This window comes from Scyliorhinus canicula, chromosome 1, assembly GCF_902713615.1.
Source record: "Scyliorhinus canicula chromosome 1, sScyCan1.1, whole genome shotgun sequence".
NCBI classification, from domain to species: domain Eukaryota; kingdom Metazoa; phylum Chordata; class Chondrichthyes; order Carcharhiniformes; family Scyliorhinidae; genus Scyliorhinus; species Scyliorhinus canicula.
In genome coordinates this window covers 1,182,255-1,205,528 of record NC_052146.1, presented here as the reverse complement: position 1 = coordinate 1,205,528, position 23,274 = coordinate 1,182,255, and the positions used below count along the sequence as shown (strand labels likewise).

The following is a 23,274-nucleotide window of genomic DNA, read 5'->3' as shown; positions in this document are numbered from 1 at the left end:
CCTCCACACACAACTTCCCACCACTGTCCTTGACTGGCCCTACTCTTACCCTAGTCATTCTTTTATTCCTGACATACCGATAGAAAGCTTTTGGGTTTTCCTTGATCCTACCTGCCAAAGACTTCTCATGTCCCCTCCTTGCTCGTCTCAGCTCTCTCTTTAGATCCTTCCTCGCTTCCTTGTAAATATCAAGCGCCCCAACTGAAACTTCATGCCTCATCTTCACATAGGCCTCCTTCTTCCTCTTAACAAGAGATTCCACTTCTTTGGTAAACCACGGTTCCCTCGCTCGACCCCTTCCTCCCTGCCTGACTGGTACGTACTTATCAAGAACATGCAATAGCTGTTCCTTGAACAAGCTCCACATATCCAGTGTGCCCAACCCTTGCAGCCTACTTCTCCAACCAACACATCCTAAGTCATGTCTAATGGCATCATAATTGCCCTTCCCCCAGCTATAACTCTTGCCCTGCGGGGTATACTTATCCCTTTCCATCACTAACGTAAAGGTCACCGAATTGTGGTCACTGTTTCCAAAGTGCTCACCTACCTCCAGATCTAACACCTGGCCTGGTTCATTACCCAAAACCAAATCCAATGTGGCCTCGCCTCTTGTTGGCCTGTCAACATATTGTGTCAGGAAACCCTCCTGCACACATTGTACAAAGAATGACCCATCTAATGTACTCGAACTATATCTTTTCCAGTCAATATTTGGAAACTTAAAGTCTCCCATAACAACTACCCTGTTACTTTCGCTCTTTTCCAGAATCATCTTCGCCATCCTTTCCTCTACATCCCTAGAACTATTAGGTGGCCTATAGAAAACTCCCAACAGGGTGACCTCTCCTTTCCTGTTTCTAACCTCAGCCCATACTACCTCAGAAGAAGAGTCCCCATCTAGCATCCTTTCCGCCACCGTAATACTGTCCTTGACTAGCAGCGCCACACCTCCCCCTCTTTTGCCCCCTTCTCTGAGCTTACTAAAACACCTAAACCCCGGAACCTGCAACAACCATTCCTGTCCCTGCTCTATCCATGTCTCTGAAATGGCCACAACATCGAAGTCCCAGGTACCAACCCATGCTGCCAGTTCCCCTACCTTATTTCGTATACTCCTGGCATTGAAGTAGACACACTTCAAACCACCTACCTGAATACCGGCACCCTCCTGCGAAGTCAAATCTGTGCTCCTGACCTCTATACTCTCAATCTCCCGTACCCCAAAACTACAATCCAGGTTCCCATGCCCCTGCTGAATTAGTTTAAACCCCCCCCAAAGAGCACTAACAAATCTCCCCCCCAGGATATTGGTGCCCCTCAGGTTCAGATGTAGACCATCCTGTCTATAGACGTCCCACCTTCCCCAGAAAGAGCCCCAGTTATCCAGAAATCTGAATCCCTCCCGCCTGCACCATCCCTGTAGCCACGTGTTTAATTGCTCTCTCTCCCTATTCCTCATCTCACTATCACGTGGCACGGGCAACAACCCAGAGATAACAACTCTGTTTGTTCTCGCTCTGAGCTTCCATCCTAGCTCCCTAAAGGCCTGCCTGACATCCTTGTTCCCTTTCCTACCTATGTCGTTAGTGCCAATGTGGACTACGACTTGGGGCTGCTCCCCCTCCCCCTTAAGGACCCGGAAAACACGATCCTAGACATCACTTACCCTTGCACCTGGGAGGCAACATACCAAACGTGAGTCTCTCTCGCTCCCACAAAATCTCCTATCTGTGCCCCTGACTATTGAGTCCCCAATTACTAATGTTCTACTCCTTTGCCCCCTTCCCTTCTGAGCAACAGGGACAGACTCCGTGCCAGAGGCCCGTACCCCATGGCTTACCCCTGGTAAGTCCCCCCCCCCCACAAGTATCCAAAACGGTATACTTGTTACTTAGGGGAACGACCGCAGGTGGTCCCTGCACTGACTGCTTCTTCCCAGTCCCTCTTACAGTTACCCATCTATCTCCAGTCTTTGGTGTAACTACTTCCCTGAAGCTCCTATCTATGACCCCCTCTGCCTCCCGAATGATCCGAAGTTCATCCAGCTCAAGCTCCAGGTCCCTAACACGGTTTTTGAGGAGCTGGAGTTGGGTGCACTTCCCACAGATGAAATCAGCAGGGACACTGACGGCGTCCCTCACCTCAAACATTCTGCAGGAGGAGCATTGTACTGCCTTCCCTGACATCACCTCTACATTTAAAAAAAAACAAGAGAAAGAAAAAGAAAGGAAGAGCTTACCTGATATTACCTCAAACCCTGCTCCCGCTGAAAGGTAAGCAAATTTAAAGGCACTCACTCACCTTCACGACAGGCCCCTGCTCCCGCTTCCCAACCACCGTGGGGTGGGGGGGTTGGTTAGAGGAGGAGGTAGGGTGGGAAACACTCACGAAGTGTTTCGGGTTTAACTGTCACTTGCCAACAGCCTCTCCACAAACCACCTTCAACTTAGGCTGACCGCACTGCACGTATGCAAATTTCCCCAGAACAGCTGATCAGTAGCTCTGCTCTGCTGCCCTCTGCTGGATGATTGCCTTCACTCAACATTTTGTTGTTTCAGTTATCACCAAATTCAAGACATTGGCATAGCACCATATATGAACATGTTGATCAGCCACATCAGCAATTTTACTTTGTAAACCATTATACTGGCCATGGTAGCTTGCAGCGCTATCTGTGCTATCAGATAAACATTTTTGGGGGTCAATTTTAAGATGCTGTGATGTTTCAATCAATAGATCAAAAAGTCCCTGTCCTGTACCATCATTACTTGGCACAACTGAAAGTAGTCACTCACAGATAATACCTTTAAGCACATACCGAATAATAATGCTAAACTGATCGATGGATGAATTATCTTGTGTTGAATCAACTTGAATAGAATAGTATTTTGCTTGAGAAATTTCATGACTAATTTTTTCTTGTATCATATTCTTCATAATTTTGATTAACATGTTTATAGTTGTTTTGCTCAGGTATGTAACAAGTCCACCACGGTCTTTACTTTGAGCCTTTCCTTGTTGCTCTAATCATTTGATTCTTTGTTTAGACTTGTTTTGCACTGCAGAAACGTGAGCTGCCACAATGGGGTCATATTTTGCCATCAACTGCACTGTAGCTAAAAAATTGCCATGATTCAGAACCTCATTATCTAGAGTGTAGGCCGATTCATTTCTGTGACCTCGAAAAGGAAGTGCTTGCTTGCCTAACATCTTTATGATGTCTGTAATCTTCATGACAATACTTCTCTGCTTCAATACTTCTTTCCTTTTAATTAGTGATGCTGCAAAAAATTTATCTAAGGTGCCATCATTAACAACACTGATATATTGCTGAGCATTTCTGACATGTATTGTTGTCGATTCATGTAAAGTCAAGCTCTGGCTAATATGCCTGTAGTCACTAAAGCCATGTACAAAGGGTGATGGATTACAAGTGTTGGTAAACTCAAAGGCTAAGCAGTATGAACAATATAAGCATCTATTTTCTTTGTTATATGTTAGCCATTTTCTTGGGACTCAGTCATTCATAATTTTCCTCTCATACAAACGAGCATCAAATGGCAGATCATCAAGTGGCTGAAATGGATGTTCAGCAACAAACTGTTTTAGCTTTGCTCGTGATGGATATTGGAAGATTCCAGTAATTGATCTTTCATTTTCTTGCGTAGGTTCATTTACAGGATGTGCTTCAGAAACCAAGTCATTTATGCTTGAAGGAATATCTGATTCCCTGTCACTAGTTGAAGCTATGTGTTCAGATGTTGCAACTACAGGCAGTACAGATACCGGAACAAGGAAGCCAGAAGAAATATTGGGCCTGGGTTGATTAGTAATGGATGCACTTGTATTTGTCTCAACATTCAAAGTAGCTCTTCTCTGTTCTTGTAACTTGAATGTCATTGCATCATCAGCATGAGCATTGTTTCTTGCTTCTTGATTATTTGTTGCAGAACAGGATATTGATGTGGATTGTGCTTGTGGTATTATAAACTCTGTAATAGGCCTGCATCGCTTGGCTGATTCCTTCCTTTCTGCTTCTTTTTGTCCTTTGCGTTTTAGTAACCCATATTTAGTAACCCAAACTCCTCCTCAAGGCTGCCTAGACCAACCTGGTTAAACCAATCAACATGTAGATTAAAATCCCCCATGATAATTACCATACCTTTTATACAGTTATTTCTTTGTTTATTGCCCATCCCACCATGATGTTATTATTTGGTGACCCAAGGGCTACACCTATCACCTTTTCTCCTTACTATTTCTAATGTCTACCCAAATGGATTCAACCTTTTTCTCTCTAGAACCTATGCTATCATCCTTAAATATCAGAGCTATACCACCTCCCTTACCTTCCTGTGTGTCCTTCTGAATTGCTGTGGTGACGATGTGTGTTTTGTTCCCAGTGGTATGACCTTGATGCACCAGAACAAATTGGATTCCCTCTCCAGTACAAGTCGAGTTTGGATCATTTCCAGAAGCTGCTTCTGCTGCGCTGTTTTCGGGTTGATCGTGTTTACCGTGCTGTAATGGACTTTATCACTGTCACAATGGGAGAAAAGTAAGTGATTGAATTACCACGTTACCTGGACAGGGAAAATTAAATATCAATTACCTGACCGTAAAAGTGGATCAGGTTTCAGCAAAGGTGGAGCCCAGGATATTTCTGCTGGATTCTGTTACCATTTTGACTGCTAAAGACCTTTGCAGCTTTACAACAACCAACCAAAAGGTCCCTAAAATTCCTCTATCTGTGAGAGTGCAATTACAAAAATATGAGGAGTCATTTCTTAATCCACAGCTTTTTGTTTGAGTGCGATTGGCTACAGGCGGAAATGAAAACACAAAACTGTGATCTTCTTGATCTGTCCGAGTTTATTGGAAGAATGAGGCCTTTTACAACCGTCTTGAATTACAATACATTTGTATGCCGAGAGACAGAAATGATTTCATTGAGATGAATAAATCTGGATAGCTGTTATTGTGCTTGAGTGGTTGAGTGCTGGTTCAGGAATATCAGATTGCAGTCAGTAATCTGAGTGAGTTTTTTAACACAATTAGAACCCACTCTGGATAATAGTTACAGGAAAACTGCAGATGTGTCCCTCTAACGACAGAGTAAATTAGAAAGGGTTCCTCTAGAACAGGCCCTCCCGGATTTATCTCGTTAAGTAGCTCTAACCCATGCCTGATTTTATGGATCTTTGTTTGGCTGCTGATAATTTGCAACAGAAAGCTTATCCAATTATCTGTTAGCCTCTTGTTGGCCTCATCAGGTGGAATCTCTTTCTAACACAGAACTGATACCATTACATTTACGACAATGATATTAAATGCTGATTGCTAACAAAGCAACTAGGAGAGCAAAGAGGGGATATTAAATAGCTCTGGCTGATAAAAGTAGGGAAAATCCCAAGATATTCTATAAGTATATCAATGGGAAGAGGATAACTGGGGAAAGAGTGGGGCCCATGAGGGAGCAAGGGGAGGAATGTGTGGGTGGAGCCAGAGGACATTTGTCGGGTGTTGAACAAATATTTCCCATCTGTCTTCACCCAAGGGAATAAGGAGGTTTATATGGAACTCGGGGAGAGAAATTGTGAGGTTCTTCAGCAAATCGTCAAAGGGAGGGACAAGGTAATGGAGGGCTTAAAATTGGACAGATCTCTGGGTCCGGATGAATTGTGTCCCAGGTTCCTGAGGGAAGCGAGGGAGGAGATTGCAGGGGCTCTGACACAAATTTTTAATTCCTCTCTGGCCTTGGGGGAGGTGCCAGAGGACTGGAGAACAGCTAACGTTGTCCTGATTTTTAAGAAAGGCTGTAGGGATAAGCCAGGGAACTACAGACCAGTGAGTCTCATGTCAGTGGTTGGAAACTACTGAAAATTCTGAAGGAGAGAATCTATCTCCAGTTGGAGAGGCAAGGTTTGATCAGGGATGGTCAGAGGGAGGTCATGCCTAATGAATTTGATTGAATTTTATGAGCATGTGAAGCAATCCGCTTGTGCCCCCCCCCCCCCCCCCCCCCGGCAGTGCATTCCAGACCATCACCACTCTCTGGGTAAAAATGTTTTTCCTCAAATCCCCTGTCATCAATGTCATTTATATAAATGATGAATCATAGGGGGCCCAGCACAGATCCCTGTGGTATGTCACTGGACACTGGCTTCCAGTCACTAAAGCAGTCGTCTGTCATCACCCTCTGTCCCCTCCACCTCAGCCAATTATAAATCCACCTTACCAAATCACTCTGTATCCCATGTACATTTGCCTTTTTTATGTCTTCCATGTGGGACATTGTCAAAGGCTTTGCTGAAATCCATGTAAACTACATCAGCTGCACCACCCTCACCTACACACCTGGGGACCTGGACCCCAGCAGGGACGGAGAATCGCCTGGGGCCGCCTAAAATCCCGCCCCCGCCGTGGCAGAGATTCTCCGCTACCTGGGAAGTGGCGGGGGCAGGAATCTCGCCACTCCGATCGGAGAGGCCCCTGCGGTGATTCTCCGGCCCGGATGGGCCGAAGTCCCGCCGCTGGGAGGCCTCTCCCGCCGCTGAGGTTTAAACCACCTCTGGTGGCGGCAGGATCAGCGGCGCGAGCGGGCCCCCGGGGTCCTGGGGGGGGGGGAACGATCGAACCCCGGGGGGGTGCCCCCACGGTGGCCTGGCCCGCGATCGGGGCCCCCCGCTCAGACTCCGGGCCAGTGCCCTGGGTGCACTATTTTCCTCCGCGGCCGCCATGGCGGAAGCGGACGAGAACCCCACATCGCGCATGCGCCGGCAGTGACGTTAGCGGCCAGCTGCCGCTGACGTCACTGCCGGCGCATGCGCGGACCGGCGAAAGCCTTTCGGCCAGCCCCGCTGCCGCGGGCGCCGGTTTTTTGCGCCAGTCTTCTGGTGCAAACCGCTCCGGCGCGGGGCTGGCCCCCAAAGGTGGGGAGAATTCCCCACGCCCGGGAGAATTCCCCACCTTTGGGGAGGCGCGACCCCTGAGTGGTTGGCGCTACTCCCCTACGCCGGGACCCTCCGTCACGCCGGGTAGGGGAGAATGCCGCCCCTGGTCACATTAGTTGAAGGTCAGTCACAAGGGGACACAAGTGACAGGAGGTTTAGGGGGGATTTGAGGAACAACATTTACCCAGAGGGCGGTGAGGGTCTGGAACGCACTGCCTGGGAGGGTGCTGGAGGTGGGTTGCCTCACATCCTTTAAAAAGTACCTGGAGTACTTGGCACATCATAACTTTCGAGGCTATTGACCAAGTACAAATGGGATTCGTTGGCAGGTCACGTGTCCATCATGTGTCGGTGCAGAGTTGATGGGCTGAAGGGCCTGTATTTTTCCGTGATTGAAAATGTTTGAATTTTTCATTAGCCGGTTTGACGACACGTGCACAAGTTCTGATTTAATCAATTTCAATCCTCACCAGGTTTGTCCAGCCACCTGTCATTAGTTTTGAGGCCATCTTTGAACAAAGCACTCCAAATTCTTCCATCGTCTTTATCCTGAGTCCCGGCTCCGACCCAGCATCTGATCTCCTTAAGCTGGCTGAGCGATCGGGGTTTGGAACAAGCCGACTGAAATTCCTCGCTATGGGACAAGGACAAGAAAAGGTATATGAACTAGGTCTGGTGGAGGACAGTGGAGAACTAGGGGCTGGTGTAGCTCACTGGGCTAAATCGCTGGCTTTTAAAGCAGACCAAAGCAGGCCAGCAGCACGGTTCAATTCCCGCACCAGCCTCCCCAAACAGGCGCCAGAATGTGGTGACTAGGGGCTTTTCACAGTAACTTCATTGAAGCCTACTCGTGACAATAAGTGATTTTCATTTCATTTCAAATTGATTCAATTTGGGCATTTGTGTTTAAACCCATTGGGCTGATCTAATTACTGTTCACTGTATCTCAGCTCTGTCATTGGAGCTGCCGTTATTACATGTCCATTCAGCCATTTCTCTTCTACTTCTCCCAGTACTGTGGCTTTGCCTACATATCACACACCACGGGCGCAATTCTTCCTCCCCCCCCGCCCCACGCCGGGTGGGAGAGTTGCGGGGGAGGGGGGAATCCAGCACCGGGGGGGGGGGGGCTCAAAAGGGGTCTGGCTGGCGATCGGTGCCCACCGATGGGTGGGCCGGCCTCTCTGAAGGAGGCACTCCTTTCCTCCGCCGCCCCGCAGGATCGCTCCGGCATTTCTTGCGGGGCGCCCGCGGGGAGGACGGCAACCACGCATACGTGGGTGATGTCATCTACACAGCGCTGGCCGTGTAATTTACGCTGCGCCGCTTTTACACGTGTAAATGACACGGCGCCGGTCCTAGCCCCCCGGGGGTGGGAGAATAGGGGGCGAGGAGCGGCCTCCTGGGCTTGAGTGAGGTGCTCTTTGTAAGGGCCGGTGCAGACTCGATGGGCCAAATGCCTCCTTCTCCACTGTAAATTCTATGGAGCTAATTCCCAGCAGACTCCAGCACCTCACTGAGAAAAGAAGTTGGAAGTAAAGGAACTGCTTCATATCCATGGATATACTACAATATCAATATATCACTCCAGCCTGCTTTGCTCAAGCGTCTGCTTGCTGCAGATCCCAGGATACCTGGAATAACCCTGGTGCCTATGTGTGAACATATGGCAGGTAAATATTGGGCGAGATTCCCCCATCGGGAGACTAAGTGCCGATGCCGGAGTGAAAACCCTAGTGTTTCATAGAATTTACAGTGTAGAAGGAGGCCATTCGGCCCATCGAGTCTGCACCGGCTTCTGGAAAGAGCACCCGACCCAAGGTTAACACCTCCCCCATAACCCAGTAACCCCACCCAACACTAAGGGCAACACTCATGGCCAATCCACCTAGCCTGCACATCTTTGGACTGTGGGAGGAAACCGGAGCACCCGGAGGAAACCCACGCACACACGGGGAGGATGTGCAGACTCCACACAGACAGTGACCCAAGCCGGAATCGAACCTGGGACCCTGGAGCTGTGAAGCGATTGTGCTATCCACAATGCTACCGTGCTGCCCCTTTATGCATGAACCGAGATGAGTTACTTTTATCCCGAGAGGGTCTGACAGCTTGGTCTGACCTGGCATTCAGATATGTCTGCTTTCTGCCGAGTGATTCTGGGTCGTAACCAGGAAGTAGGAACCTTGGTCCGTTGGGTGTCTAATGCCAGTGCCTGCTGCTCACCCACCCAGCCTGGGATAGGCCCCAGCCCAGGCTGCAGCCTGGACTGTTGATCTGCTTGACTCAGTACCTGACCAAAGTCTGACATTAGTGTTGACGATATTCGCAGATTAATCTTTAAAGTGTGTTTATGGCATTCTCTGCCCACTTTAAAAAAAAACATTTCAAATAATTTTTTTTCCAATTAAGGGGCAATTTAGCGTGGCCAATCCACCTACCCTGCACATCTTTGGGTTGTGGGGCGAAACCCACGCAGACACGGGGAGAATGTGCAAACTCCACAGGGACAGTGACCCAGAGCCGGGATTCGGACCCGGGTCCTCGGGACCGTGAGGCAGCAGGGCTAACCCACTGTGCCACCGTGCTGCCCTGGGACCTCGGCACCGTGAGGCAGCAGGGCTAACCCACTGTGCCACCGTGCTGCCCTGGGACCTCGGCACCGTGCTGCCCTGGGACCTCGGCACCGTGAGGCTGCAGGGCTAACCCACTGTGCCACCGTGCTGCCCTGGGACCTCAGCACCGTGAGGCAGCAGGGCTAACCCACTGTGCCACCGTGCTGCCACAACCTGGGACCTCGGCACCGTGAGGCAGCAGGGCTAACCCACTGTGCCACCCTGCTCCCCTGGGACCTCAGCACCGTGAGGCAGCAGGGCTAACCCACTGCCCCACCGTGCTGCCCTGGGACGTCGGTGCCGTGCTGCCCTGGGACCTCAGCGCCATGAGGCTGCAGGGCTAACCCACTGTGCCACCCTCCTGCCCTGGGAACTCGGCACCGTGAGGCAGCAGGGCTAACCCACTGCCCCACCGTGCTGCCCTGGGACCTCGGCACCGTGCTGCCCTGGGACCTCAGCGCCATGAGGCTGCAGGGCTAACCCACTGTGCCACCCTCCTGCCCTGGGCCCTCGGCACCGTGAGGCTGCAGGGCTAACCCACTGCCCCACCGTGCTGCCCTGGGACCTCGGCACCGTGAGGCTGCAGGGCTAACCCACTGCCCCACCGTGCTGCCCTGGGACCTCAGCACCGTGCTGCCCTGGGACCTCAGCACCGTGCTGCCCTGGGACCTCGGCGCCGTGAGACAGCAGGGCTAACCCACTGCCCCACCGTGCTGCCCTGGGACCTCAGCACCGTGAGGCTGCAGGGCTAACCCACTGTGCCACCGTGCTGCCCTGGGACCTCGGTGCCGTGAGGCTGCAGGGCTAACCCACTGCCCCACCGTGCTGCCCTGGGACCTCGGCACCGTGAGGCAGCAGGGCTAACCCACTGTGCCACCCTGCTGCCCTGGGACCTCGGCACCGTGCTGCCCTGGGACCTCAGCACCGTGCTGCCCTTCTGCCCACTATTTTAACCCATTTAAAATAAACTCTATACTGCCCGCATTGAGATGGAGATAGAAGAATATCAGATTAAAGATGTATTTGTGATAACATGTAGGAATAAACTCAAAAAAGATATTCATGTTATATTCTTTGTGGAAATAAGCACAGCATTGCAATAACACCAATGGACAGCTGTGTGATGTTGACCACACTGTAAATATGTGAGATGTTCCTCTCCTCTCTCTTTCCCAGGTGGCACTGCAGTTGCTGGAGACCGCTGTTGCCCGTGGACAATGGCTAATGTTGCAGAACTGTCACCTCCTTGTGAAGTGGCTGAAAGAACTGGAGAAAGCTTTGGACATGATCCACAAACCTCATCCTGACTTCCGCTTGTGGCTCACCACTGACCCAATCCAAGACTTTCCAATTGGAATACTTCAGAATGCACTGAAGGTACATTTAGGAATAATTAGACTCTGGTGTTTAGACAAATAAAAAGGATGAAGTTGAAATAATGGTGTGATTTACCGGCTGCGTCTGACCAGAATCGGAACGGGACACAGCCGGTAGATCACAGGAGAGGCCTCCCGGAGATTCCCGATGGACGTCATGCCTCAAGAGATCTTACCAGAGCTCACAATCTGGATCCTACCCACAGTGGGCAGGACTCAGTCTGGCATGGAACGGCCATCCAGCATTCACTGGCCTCACCGTGGAGACCCCAGCCAGGTGATATTCAGCACTACTCCCCACTCACGGGTGTGGGGCATCCCCCAGGCGATCAGAGGCCCCTGGTGGTTGGCCTCAGGGCAGGGTTCCCCCCCAGGTACCTTGGCACTTCCACTCTGGCAGTGCCTCCCTGGCAGTGCTTCCCTAGTACACAGGTAGTGTGCCACCCAGGTGCCAACCTGGCACTGCCAGGCTCGCAGGGGCATTGCCAGGATGTCAGAGTGGTCGTGCCAAGTCACCAGACTGGCATTTTGCCCATGCCAGGGTTTGGACCAGAAGGTGCTCTGACCGTGTGAGGTGGGGTATGGGGGGGAGGGGACACCAAGGACCCCCTTATTGGCAAGTTGGGGCATTGAGGGGTTCCAGGGGACAAGTCACTGGGGTAGAGAAGAGTAAAAGGTGTGGTTCGTTTTTGAATGAACAATTGTACAAGTCGGTGCAGAAGTAGAGACCTGATGTATATGTGCCTGAGTCATTGACAGGTGGAGAGGGTGGTTAATAAAGTGTACCACACCCTGAGATGTGTAGATAGGGGCATAAAATACAAAGGCATGGAAATTACATTAAACCTGATAAATCACTGGCTTGTCCTCAATGGATTATTGAAGCCAGGTTTAGGTGTCACACTTTTGGAAGGATGTGAAGGTGTTACAGAGATTCACAAGGACAGTTCCAGATGAGGGACTTCAGCAACATGAATAGATTGGTGAAACTGGGACTCTGTAATTCCATCTCCTCCATGGCTCATCTCCGCTGCCAAAATCCAAGTTTGTGCCTTTGTTGCCTATTGACTCAACTATTTCAACACTCTGATGGTTGCTCTCCACATTTCACCCTCTGTAAACTTCAGCTTGTCAAAGGGCAGAATTTTCCCATGCCCCCCCCCGGCAGGTTCACTGGTGGGCCGGTGGGGGAGGGGAGTGAATTCAGCAGGAATCCAAAAATTGGTTTCATGCCAGTGTGAATTTTCAGTGGGATCTTCCACTGATGCCCACCACAGCACATTGGAGACCAGTGTGAAACTGATTTACATCCCCCTAATGGTGACTAGTTCCCCCCCCCCCCCAGGACTCCCTAACGAGGGAGAAACCCCCCTCCCCCAGGGACCCCTTGACAGGGAGAGCCCCCCTAGCAATCCCATGAATAGGGAGGCCCCCACCCCAGGAACCACTCACAGAGACTAGACGGACCCAACAGAGACCCCCTAACTAAAGGAATCCACCACAGGGACCCCCTGAATAAAGAGCTCACCCCCAGACCCACCCCTCCCCAGAGAAAAGAGACCTCTCTGGAAGCTAGAGAGCAATCCAGACAGAAGCAGTGAAACGAATCACAGCTGTAACACTTACTGGAAGTCCGCGTGTCCATTCCTGGAAGGACAGCAGCTTTAACCGGTGTTTCAACCCCATAGATCCATTAGCTGCAAGCCATTCATTCATTTCTCGTTGTGGGCTGTGATTGACGGCTTCCACATAACAGCTGCAGCCGTGATTCATTCATCTCCCTTCATGGATGAGTGACTCTAAGTGGTGGGACCCCAATGTTGCAAACATCAACCACATCACAGGGAGGTAAGTGCGTTCCAATCACTCAAGCGTATGACTGCAATGCCCTTACTGCTCTTTGATGTGGTTGATGTTCACTACCCATTAACAAGTAACAAAACATAGTTCACTATCCTCTAACCAGTAACAATACTTAGTCAGTGTTCTCTAACCATTAATTACACTTGGTCACTGCAGGTCGTTACAGAACCACCCAATGGTCTGAAGCTGAACATGCGAGCTACTTATTTCAAGATCAGTCAAGAGTCCTTGTACACGTGCCCACACACTGCCTACATGTCCCTCGTCTATGTGCTGGCATTCTTCCACGCCGTTGTCCAGGAGCGAAGAAAATATGGCAAAATTGGATGGAACGTTCCATATGATTTCAATGAATCTGATTTTCTGGTAAAGTGCCTTCTAGATTTAATTTGTTTCCATGTATCCTTTTAACTTTTATATATTTCAGCAATGGATGATGAACAAAACAGATTTCACTGCTTTATTAACATAAAAGCAAAATACTGCAGCTGCTGAAAATCTGAAACAAAATCAGAAAAGGCTGGAAAATCTCAAAAGGTCTGGCAACATCTGTGGGGAGAGGAACAGAGTTAGCGTTTCAAGTTTATATGACTCTCACGTATGGACGGCACGGTGGCGTAGTGGTTGGCTCTGCTGACTCACGGCACCGAGGACCCAGGTTCAATACCTGGCCCCAGGTCACTGTCCGTGTGGAGTTTGCACATTCTTCCTGTGTCCGCGTGGGTCTCACCCCCACACAGGGGAAGGCGGATTGGCCACGCTAAATTGCCCTTAAATGAAAAAAAATGAATTGGGTACACTAAATTTATTTTTTTAGAATGATCCTCATGTATGAAACATCCGGACTTGAAATTTAAACTCGATTTCTCTCCTCACAGATATTGTCAAGCACACTGAGTTTTTCACTGCTTCATTGTTTCGTATGGAGTTAGAGACGATGTAAGTGGGGAGAAATAATTGGAATTGAGTTGGAGGTCCCAGCAGACAACCATGGCAGTGCGAGCTAAAGAAAATGTCATTCTATTGTCCAGACAGAAGGCAGGGTTCTGTTGTAAGCTAACTGTAAGGAGGGCCCAAGCAGCTCCATCCTGGAGACCCACAACCTTTTGACAGAATGGTTAAGAAGGTAATGTGTGGGGAAATGAGGAGCTTAGTCCCTGTGTCAGGATGCCCGCCCAGACTTTGGTGTTAGCTATGTTAACAAAGCAACTTCCGCACATACTTCCCAATCATTAGGCTCTGTGTGTAAAGCAGCTCGGTGTTATGGAGAAGCTGGTGTTTCGGGCGATGGTACACATGGCACTAAAAAAACAATGGAATTCAGATATCACAAAACATACAAATATAAAAGCCAAGAGGTGAATAAAACTCATTTAGAACACCATGTGCAGTATTTGGCTTCACATTCAGAAGGCTTAGAGAGGTTACAATGAAGTTTCACTGGATTTCCTGTAATTGGGGGTACACGTCTGATGAAAGATTTGAAACTTTTGATGTCAGAATACTGAAGATTACTGGGAGATATGAGATAAGTGTTTAAAATGCTAAAAGAATGCCACTGGGTGAGAGATTGAAGAAATAGAGGGGTTAGGAACAAGGCTCTGTAGATGGAAGGTTAAAGGTATTTAACGATGTGCAGCTTGGAGGGGAGGTTGTAGCTGTGATGTTCTCATCTACCTGCTGCCTAGCATGGCCGAGGTCACGGGTTTGGAAGGTGCTGTTGAAGGAACCTTGGTGAGTTACTGCAGCGTGTGGTAGTCGGTATTAGGGGTATTACGGTACCTAGGTTGATGCTGTAAGACCATTGGTGTGGGAGGTACCTGAGACTGCTATATCATTGGTGATGCCTACCTGCTGGTCCCGCCCATTAAGGCGGAGTATAAGAGTCTGTGTCTCCCTAGCAGCTGCATTCTGTACCTGCGCTGCTGGGGGAAACATCTAGTCCAATAAAGCCTTCAATTGTCGTCCAATCTCGCTTCTGGAGTCATTGATCGAGCATCAATTTATTGAACCAAAGAATCTCCCTGGCCTCCGGGTCTCACTCTGTAGAGATCAAAGGTTTCTGCGTAGTGAACCTCACAGTCCAGGGAAGGGAATTAAAACATTTCCGGCTCTACGTCCTCCCTCACCTCTGCACTGCCACGCTCCTAGGCTTAGACTTCTAATGTAACCTCCAGAGTTTAACTTTTAAATTCGGTGGCCCTATACCTTCCCCCCCCCCCCCCCCTCCCCCCCCCCCACCCCCCAACCGTCTGCAGCCTCGCAACCCTCAAGGTCGATCCACCTTCCCTTTTTGCGAACCTCACCCCGGATTGCAAACCTGTCGCCACCAGGAGCAGACGGTACAGTGCCCAGGACTGGACCTTCATTAGGTTGGAAGTCCAGTGGTTACTGAAGGAAGGTATTATTGAGGCTCGCAACAGCCCCTGGAGAGCTCAAGTAGTGGTTGTAAAGACCGGGGAGAAGCACAGGATGGTCATCGATTATAGTCAGACCATCAACAGATATACGCAGCTCGACGCATACCCTCTCCCCAGCATATCTGATCTGGTCAATCAGATTGCACAATACAAGGTCTTTTCCACAGTGGATCTCAAGTCTGCTTACCACCAGCTCCCCATCCACCCTAGCGACCGCAAATACGCTGCATTTGAAGCAGATGGGCGGCTCTACCACTTCCTAAGGGTTCCCTTCGGTGTCACAAATGGAGTCTCGGTTTTCCAACGGGAGATGGACCGAATGGTTGACTGGTACGGTTTACGGGCCACGTTTCTGTACCTCGATAACGTCACCGTCTGCGGCCACGACCAGCAGGACCACGACACCAACCTCCGAAAATTCCTCCATACTGCAAAACTCCTTAATCTAACCTACAACAAGGACAAATGCGTGTTCAGCACCAACCGTCTAGCCATCCTCGGCTACGTAGTGCATGATGGAGTGATAGGCCCAGATCCCGAATGCATGCGCCCCCTCATGGAGTTTCCCCTCCCCCACTGCTCCAGGCTCCATACCAAGCTGTGATACAACCAGAAAGAATGCTTTCTATGGTGCATCTGTAGACGTTGGTGAGGGTCGTAGTCTTCTGAGAAGACTTCCTTAGTCTTCTGAGAAAGTAGAGTCGATGGTGGGCTTTCCTAACTATAGTGTCGGCATGGGGGGATCAGGACAGGCTGTTGGTGATCTGTACACCTAAAAACGTGAAGCTCTCGACGCGTTCAACCCATTGATATGGACAGGGGCATGTTCTCCACTACGCTTCCTGAAGTTGATGACAATCTCCTTTGTTTTATTGACATTGAGGGAGAGATTATTGTCGTCGCACCAGTTCACCAGATTCTCTACCTCATTCCTGTACTCTGTCTCGTCCACTACGACCCACTACGGTGGTGTCATCAGCAAATTTGAAAATCGAGCTGGAGGGAAATTTGGCCACACAGTCATAGGTGTATAAGGAGTAGGGGGCTGAGGACACAGCCTTGTGGGGCACCGGTGTTGAGGATGATCGTGGAGGAGGTGTTGTTGCCTATCTTTACTGATTGTGGCCTGTGGGTTAGAAAGTTCAGGATCCAGTCGCAGGGGGAGGAGCCAAGGCCACGGAGTTTGAAGATGAGTTTCGTAGGAATGATGGTGTTGAAGGCTGAGCTGTAGTCGATAAATAGGAGTATGACAAAGAACAAAGAAAATTACAGCACAGGAACAGGCCCTTCGGCCCTCCCAGCTTCTCCGATCCAGATCCTTTATCTAAACCTGTCGCCTATTTTCCAAGGATCTACTTCCCTCTGTTGCCGCCCATTCATATATCTGTCTAGAAGCATCTCAAATGATGCTATCGTGCCCACCTCTACCACCTCCGCTGGCAAAGCGTTCCAGGCACCCACCACCCTCTGCGTAAAAAACTTTCCACGCACATCTCCCTTAAACTTTCCCCCTCTCACCTTGAAATCGTGACCCCTTGTAATTGACACCCCACTCTTGGAAAAAGCTTGTTGCTATCCACCCTGTCCATACCTCTCATAATTTCGTAGACCTCAATCAGGTCCCCCCCTCAACCTCCGTCTTTCCAACGAAAACAATCCTAATCTACTCAACCTTTCTTCATAGCTAGCACCCTCCATACCAGGCAACATCCTGGTGAACCTCCTCTGCACCCTCTCCAAGGCATCCACATCCTTCTGGTAATGTGGCGACCAGAACTGCACGCAGTATTCCAAATGTGGCCGAACCAAAGTCCTATACAACTGTAACATGACCTGCCGACTCTTGTACTAATTACCCCGTCCGATTAAGGCAAGCATGCTGTATACCTTCTTGACCACTCTATCAACCTGCGTTGCCACCTTCAGGGTACAATTGACCTGAACTCCCAGATCTATCTGTACATCAATTTTCCCCAAGACCCTTCCATTGACCATATAGTCTGCTCTTGAATTGGATCTTCCAAAATGCATCACCTCGCATTTGCCTGGATTGAACTCCATCTGCCATTTCTCTGCCCAACTCTCCAATCTATCTATATTTTGAGTATTCTCTGACAGTCCCCCTCGCTATCTGCAACTCCACCAATCTTAGTATTGTCTACAAACATGCTAATCAGACCACCTATACCTTCCTCCAGGTCATTTATGTATATCACAAACAACAGTGGTCCGAGCACGGATCCCTGTGGAACACCACTGGTCACCTTTCTCCATTTTGAGACACTCCCTTCCACCACTACTCTCTGTCTCCTGTTGCCCAGCCAGTTCTTTATCCATCTAGCTAGTACACCCTGAACCCCATGCAACTTCACTTTTTCCATCAACCTGCCATGGGAAACCTTATCAAACGCCTTACTAAAGTCCATGTATACGACATCTACAGCCCTTCCCTGATCAATTAACTTTGTCACTTCCTCAAAGAATTCTATTAGGTTTGTAAGACATGACCTTCCCTGCACAAAACCATGTTGCCTATCACTGATAAGTCTATTTTCTTCCAAATGTGAATAGATCCTATCCCTCAGTATCTTCTCCAACAGTTTGCCTACCACTAACGTCAAGCTCACAGGTCTATAATTCCCTGGATTATCCCTGCTACCTTTCCTAAACAAAGGGACAACATTAGCAATTCTCCAGTCCTCCGGGACCTCACCCGTGCTCAAGGATGCTGCAAAGATATCTGTTAAGACCCCAGGTATTTAGCCCCTCGCTTCCCTCAGTAACCTGGGATAGATCCCATCCGGTCCTGGGGACTTGCCCACCTTAATGTCTTTTAGAATACCCGAAACCTCCCCCTTCCGTATGACAACTTGACCTAGAGTATTTAAACATCCATCCCTAGCCTCAACATCCATCATGTGCCTCTCCTTTGTGAATACCGATGCAAAGTACTCATTAAGAATCTCACCCATTTCCTCTGACTCCACGCATAAATTCCCTCTTTTGTCTTTGAGTAGATCATAGATCATAGAATTTATGATCTATATCACAAAAGGTTGATGGAAAAAGTGAAGTTGCATGGGGTTCAGGGTGTACTAGCTAGATGGATAAAGAACTGGCTGGGCAACAGGAGACAGAGAGTCGTGGTGGAAGGGAGTGTCTCAAAATGGAGAAAGGTGACCAGTGGTGTTCCACAGGGATCCGTGCTCGGACCATAGTTGTTTGTGATATACATAAATGACCTGGAGGAAGGTATAGGTGGTCTGATTAGCAAGTTTGTAGACGATACTAAGATTGGTGGAGTTGCAGATAGCGAGGGGGACTGTCAGAGAATACAGCAAAATATAGATAGATTGGAGAGTTGGGCAGAGAAATGGCAGATGGAGTTCAATCCAGGCAAATGCGAGGTGATGCATTTTGGAAGATCCAAAAATTTGGAAGAAGGAGGCCATTCGGCCCATCGAGTCTGCACCGGCTCTTGGAAAGAGCTCCCTACCCAAGGTCAACACCTCCCTCTATCCCAATAACCCAGTAACCCCACCCAACACTAAGGGCAATTTTGGACACTAAGGGCAATTCATCATGGCCAATCCACCTAACCTGCACATCTTTGGACTGTGGGAGGAAACCGGAGCACCCGGAGGAAACCCACGCACACACGGGGCGGATGTGCAGACTCCGCACAGACCAATCTAGGCCAATCCTTTCTCTAGTTACCCTCTTGCTCCTTATATACGAATAAAAGACTTTGGGATTTTCCTTAACCCTGTTAGCCAAAGATATTTCATGACCCCTTTTAGCCCTCTTTATTGCGCGTTTGAGATTTGTCCAACTTTCCCGATATTCCTCCAAAGCTTCATCAGTTTTAAGTCGCCTAGATCTTATGTATGCTTCCTTTTTCATCGTAGGTGTCTTTGTTATCTAGGTGTTCCAGGGTAGAGTGCAGGGCCATGGAGATGGTGTCTGCTGTGGACCTGTTGCAGCGGTAGGCAAACTGTAGTGGATCGAGGCAATCCGGGAGGCTGGAGTTGATTCGTGCCATGACTAACCTTTCGAAGCACTTCATGATGTTGGATGTCAGAACCACTGGACGATAGTCATTAAGGCACGCTGCTTGGCTTTTTTTTGGTACAGGGATGATGGTCGTCTTCTTGAAGCAGATAGGGACCTCAGATTGTTGTAAAGAGAGGTTGAAGATGTCTGCGAATACCCCCGCCAGCTGATCCACGCAAGACCTGAGTGCCCGTCCGGGTACCCCATCCGGGCCAGTGGCTTTCCGTGGGTTGACCTTCGAGAAGGCTGCTCTGACGTCTGCAATGGTGATCTCAGATACAAGTTCATCCGCGGCTTCTGGGGTGGAGGGCTCGCTCTCGCTGACCTCTTTCTCAAAGCCGGCATAGAATGCTTTGAGATCATCAGGGAGGGGTGCGTTGGAGCCGACGATTTTACATGCCTTCATCTTGTAGCCCGTTATGTCTTGCAGACCTTGCCATAGACGGCGGGGATCCGTGTGGCTAGCCTGGGACTCGAACTTGGTCCGGTACTGCCTTTTGGCATCTTTGATGGATTTCTTTAGATCATAGGGGCGGCACGGTAGCATGGTGGTTAGCATAAATGCTTCACAGCTCCAGGGTCCCAGGTTCGGTTCCCGGCTGGGTCACTGTCTGTGCGGAGTCTGCACGTCCTCCCCGTGTGTGCGTGGGTTTCCTCCGGGTGCTCCGGTTCCCTCCCACAGTCCAAAGATGTGCGGGTTAGGTGGATTGGCCATGCTAAATTGCCCGTAGTGTCCGGAAAAAAAAAGGTGGGGGGGGGGGGGGGGGGGGGGGGTTGTTGGGTTACGGGTATGGGGTGGATACGTGGGTTTGAGTAGGGTGATCATTGCTCGGCACAACATCGAGGGCTGAAGGGCCTGTTCTGTGCTGTACTGTTCTATATCTGGCTTTCTTGTATCGGTCAGGGTCGCCTGACTTGAACGCCTCAGAGCTAGACTTCAGCAAGCAGTGGATATCCCTGTTCATCCAGGGTTTCCGGTTGGGAAACAAATGGATTTACTTCTTTGGCACACAGTCTTCTAAACACTTACTAATGAAGTCAGTTACTGTAGTGACGTACTCGTTCAGGCTGGTCGTAGAGTTTTAGATACTGACCAGTCCACTGACTGTAAGCAGTCCCGTAGGAGATCATCCGATTCCTCAGACCAACAATGCACAACTTTCTGTGACGGATTCTCCCGCTTCAGTTTTTGCTGAGAAGCCGGGAGCAGGAGCACAGCCTTGTGGTCAGATTTACCAAAGTGTGGGCGGGCGATAGAGCGGGAGGTATGTTTGATATTTGTGTAGCAGTGGTCCAGGATGTTTGGGCCTCTGGTGGAACAGGTGACGTGTTGGTGGTAACTTGGTAGTACGCTCTTGAGCTTGGCCTGATTGAAGTCCCCAGCTACAATGAACAAGGCCTCGGGATGTTTCGTTTCAAGGCTATTTGTGGTGGTGAATATTTTGTCCAGTGCGATTTACACGTCCGCATGGGGAGGGATGTAAACTGCCGTCAGCATAACGGAGCTAAACTACCGCGGGAGGGAGAAGGGGCGGTGTTTTAGCGTCAGATATTCTAGTTCCGGGGAGCAGAAACTCGCCATGTTGGCATCAGGAGGTGTTGATTAGGAGGCAGACCCCACCTCCCCTTGTCTTGCCTGAGGCCGCTGTACAGTCCATTGGGTGGATTGAGAAGCCCTCTGGTTGTAGGACACAGTCTGGTGAAGCAGGAGTCAGCCATGTCTCTGTGAAACAGAGTATGCTGGGTTTGAAGTACATTAGTGGCAACATGCTCACCTGTCAGACACTCGAGCTGTCATGAGGTCACGGAAGGTGCTATTTAAATGCAGGTTTTTTCTTTGAGACAAATCTGCAATTTCATGAAATTGTATCAACAAATAACAGTTCGACACAGGACTGCAAATCAAATAAATAAGAATCCGCCTCGATTGTAATGTAAGTTAATCAGACGTTTCTGCCTATTTGTAACTCGTTTGCCAAGTATAATACTTTTTCACAAAAGGCACAGGATGGAAAATCTGTTTGTTCTTGTTCCTCAGGTCTGTATGGAGATCCTGAACACTTACCTGACAAAGGCTTTTGAACAGAATGACACCAAAATTCCCTGGGGCAGTCTGAAATATTTAGTTGGAGAGGTACACTGTCTCTTCTCAACACCTTTCATTATATTGCAGAGTCAACTATAGCCAACAATATGGTTTGCTCATTGTTTCTCAAAGACTAATATGATTTACTTGGAACTAACTAAATAACATTTCTTTCTGTGGAGTAAAAGTTTGATAACATATTTCATTGCAAAGTGAGGAAGATCTGCACTATCTGGCAGACAATACGGAGGGAGTGCTGCACTGTCAGAGGGTCAGTACTGAGGGAGTGCCGCACTGTCAGAGGGTCAGTACCGAGGGAGTGCCGCACTGTCAGGGGGTCAGTACTGAGGGAGTGCTGCACTGTCAGAGGGTCAGTACTGAGGGAGTGCCTCACTGTCAGTGGGTCAGTACTGAGGGAGTGCCGCACTGTCAGAGGGTCAGTACTGAGGGAGTGCTGCACTGTCAGAGGGTCAGTACTGAGGGAGAGCCGCACTGTGAGAGGGTCAGTACTGAGGGAGTGCTGCACTGTCAGAGGGTCAGTACTGAGGGAGTGCTGCACTGTCAGTGGGTCAGTACTGAGGGAGTGCGGCACTGTCAGAGGGTCAGTACTGAGGGAGTGCCGACTGTCAGAGGGTCAGTACTGAGGGAGTGCCGCACTGTCAGAGGGTCAGTACTGAGGGAGTGCTGCACTGTCAGAGGGTCAGTACTGAGGGTGTGCTGCACTGTCTGAGGGTCAGTACTGAGGGAGTGCTGCACTGTCAGAGGGTCAGTACTGAGGGAGTGCTGCACTGTCAGAGGGTCAGTACTGAGGGAGTGCCGCACTGTCAGAGGGTCAGTACTGAGGGAGTGCTGCACTGTCAAAGGGTCTGTACTGAGGGAGTGTCGCACTGTCAGAGGGTCAGTACTGAGGGAGTGCTGCACTGTCAGAGGGTCAGTGCTGAGGGAGTGCCGCACTGTCAAAGGGTCTGTACTGAGGGAGTGCCGCACTGTCAGAGAGTCAGTACTGAGGGAGTGCTGCACTGTCAAAGGGTCTGTACTGAGGGAGTGTCGCACTGTCAGAGAGTCAGTACTGAGGGAGTGCCGCACTGTCAGAGGGTCAGTACTGAGGGAGAGCCGCACTGTCAGAGGGTCAGTACTGAGGGAGTGCTGCACTGTCAGAGGGTCAGTACTGAGGGAGTGCTGCACTGTCAGAGGGTCAGTACTGAGGGAGTGCTGCACTGTCAGAGGGTCAGTACTGAGGGAGTGCTGCACTGTCAGAGGGTCAGTACTGAGGGAGTGCCGCACTGTCAGCGGGTCAGTACAGAGGGAGTGCCGCACTGTCAGAGGGTCACTACTGAGGGAGTGCCGTATTGTCAGAGGGTCAGTACTGAGGGAGTGCCGCACTGTCAGAGGGTCAGTACTGAGGGAATGCCGCACTGTCAGAGGGTCAGTACTGAGGGAGCGCTGCACTGTCAGAGGGTCAGTACTGAGGGAGTGCTGCACTGTCAGAGGGTCAGTACTGAGGGAGTGCCGCACTGTCAGAGGGTCAGTACTGAGGGAGTGCCGTATTGTCAGAGGGTCAGTATTGAGGGAGTGCTGCACTGTCAGAAGGTCAGTACTGAGGGAATGCCGCACTGTCAGAGGGTCAGTACTGAGGGAGTGCTGCACTGTCAGAGGGTCAGTACTGAGGGAGCGCTGCACTGTCAGAGGGTCAGTACTGAGGGAGTGCTGCACTGTCAGAGGGTCAGTACTGAGGGAGTGCCGCACTGTCAGAGGGTCAGTACTGAGGGAGTGCCGTATTGTCAGAGGGTCAGTATTGAGGGAGTGCTGCACTGTCAGAGGGTCAGTACTGATGGTGTGCCGCACTGTCAGAGGGTCAGTACTGAGGGAGTGCTGCACTGTCAGATTCAGTACTGAGGGAGCGCT

General features: G+C 50.0%; 1 protein-coding gene across 1 annotated transcript in view; it reads left to right on the top strand.

The window, feature by feature from the left end:
• LOC119977131 (dynein heavy chain 10, axonemal-like) overlaps positions 1-23,274 on the top strand; it is a 552,876-nt gene that overhangs the window by 486,742 nt on the left and 42,860 nt on the right. Inside the window, 5 exon segments of the mRNA XM_038817763.1 lie at positions 4,407-4,561; positions 7,430-7,613; positions 10,748-10,948; positions 12,967-13,176; positions 21,322-21,417. Coding sequence (XP_038673691.1) covers positions 4,407-4,561; positions 7,430-7,613; positions 10,748-10,948; positions 12,967-13,176; positions 21,322-21,417 — 846 coding nt within the window.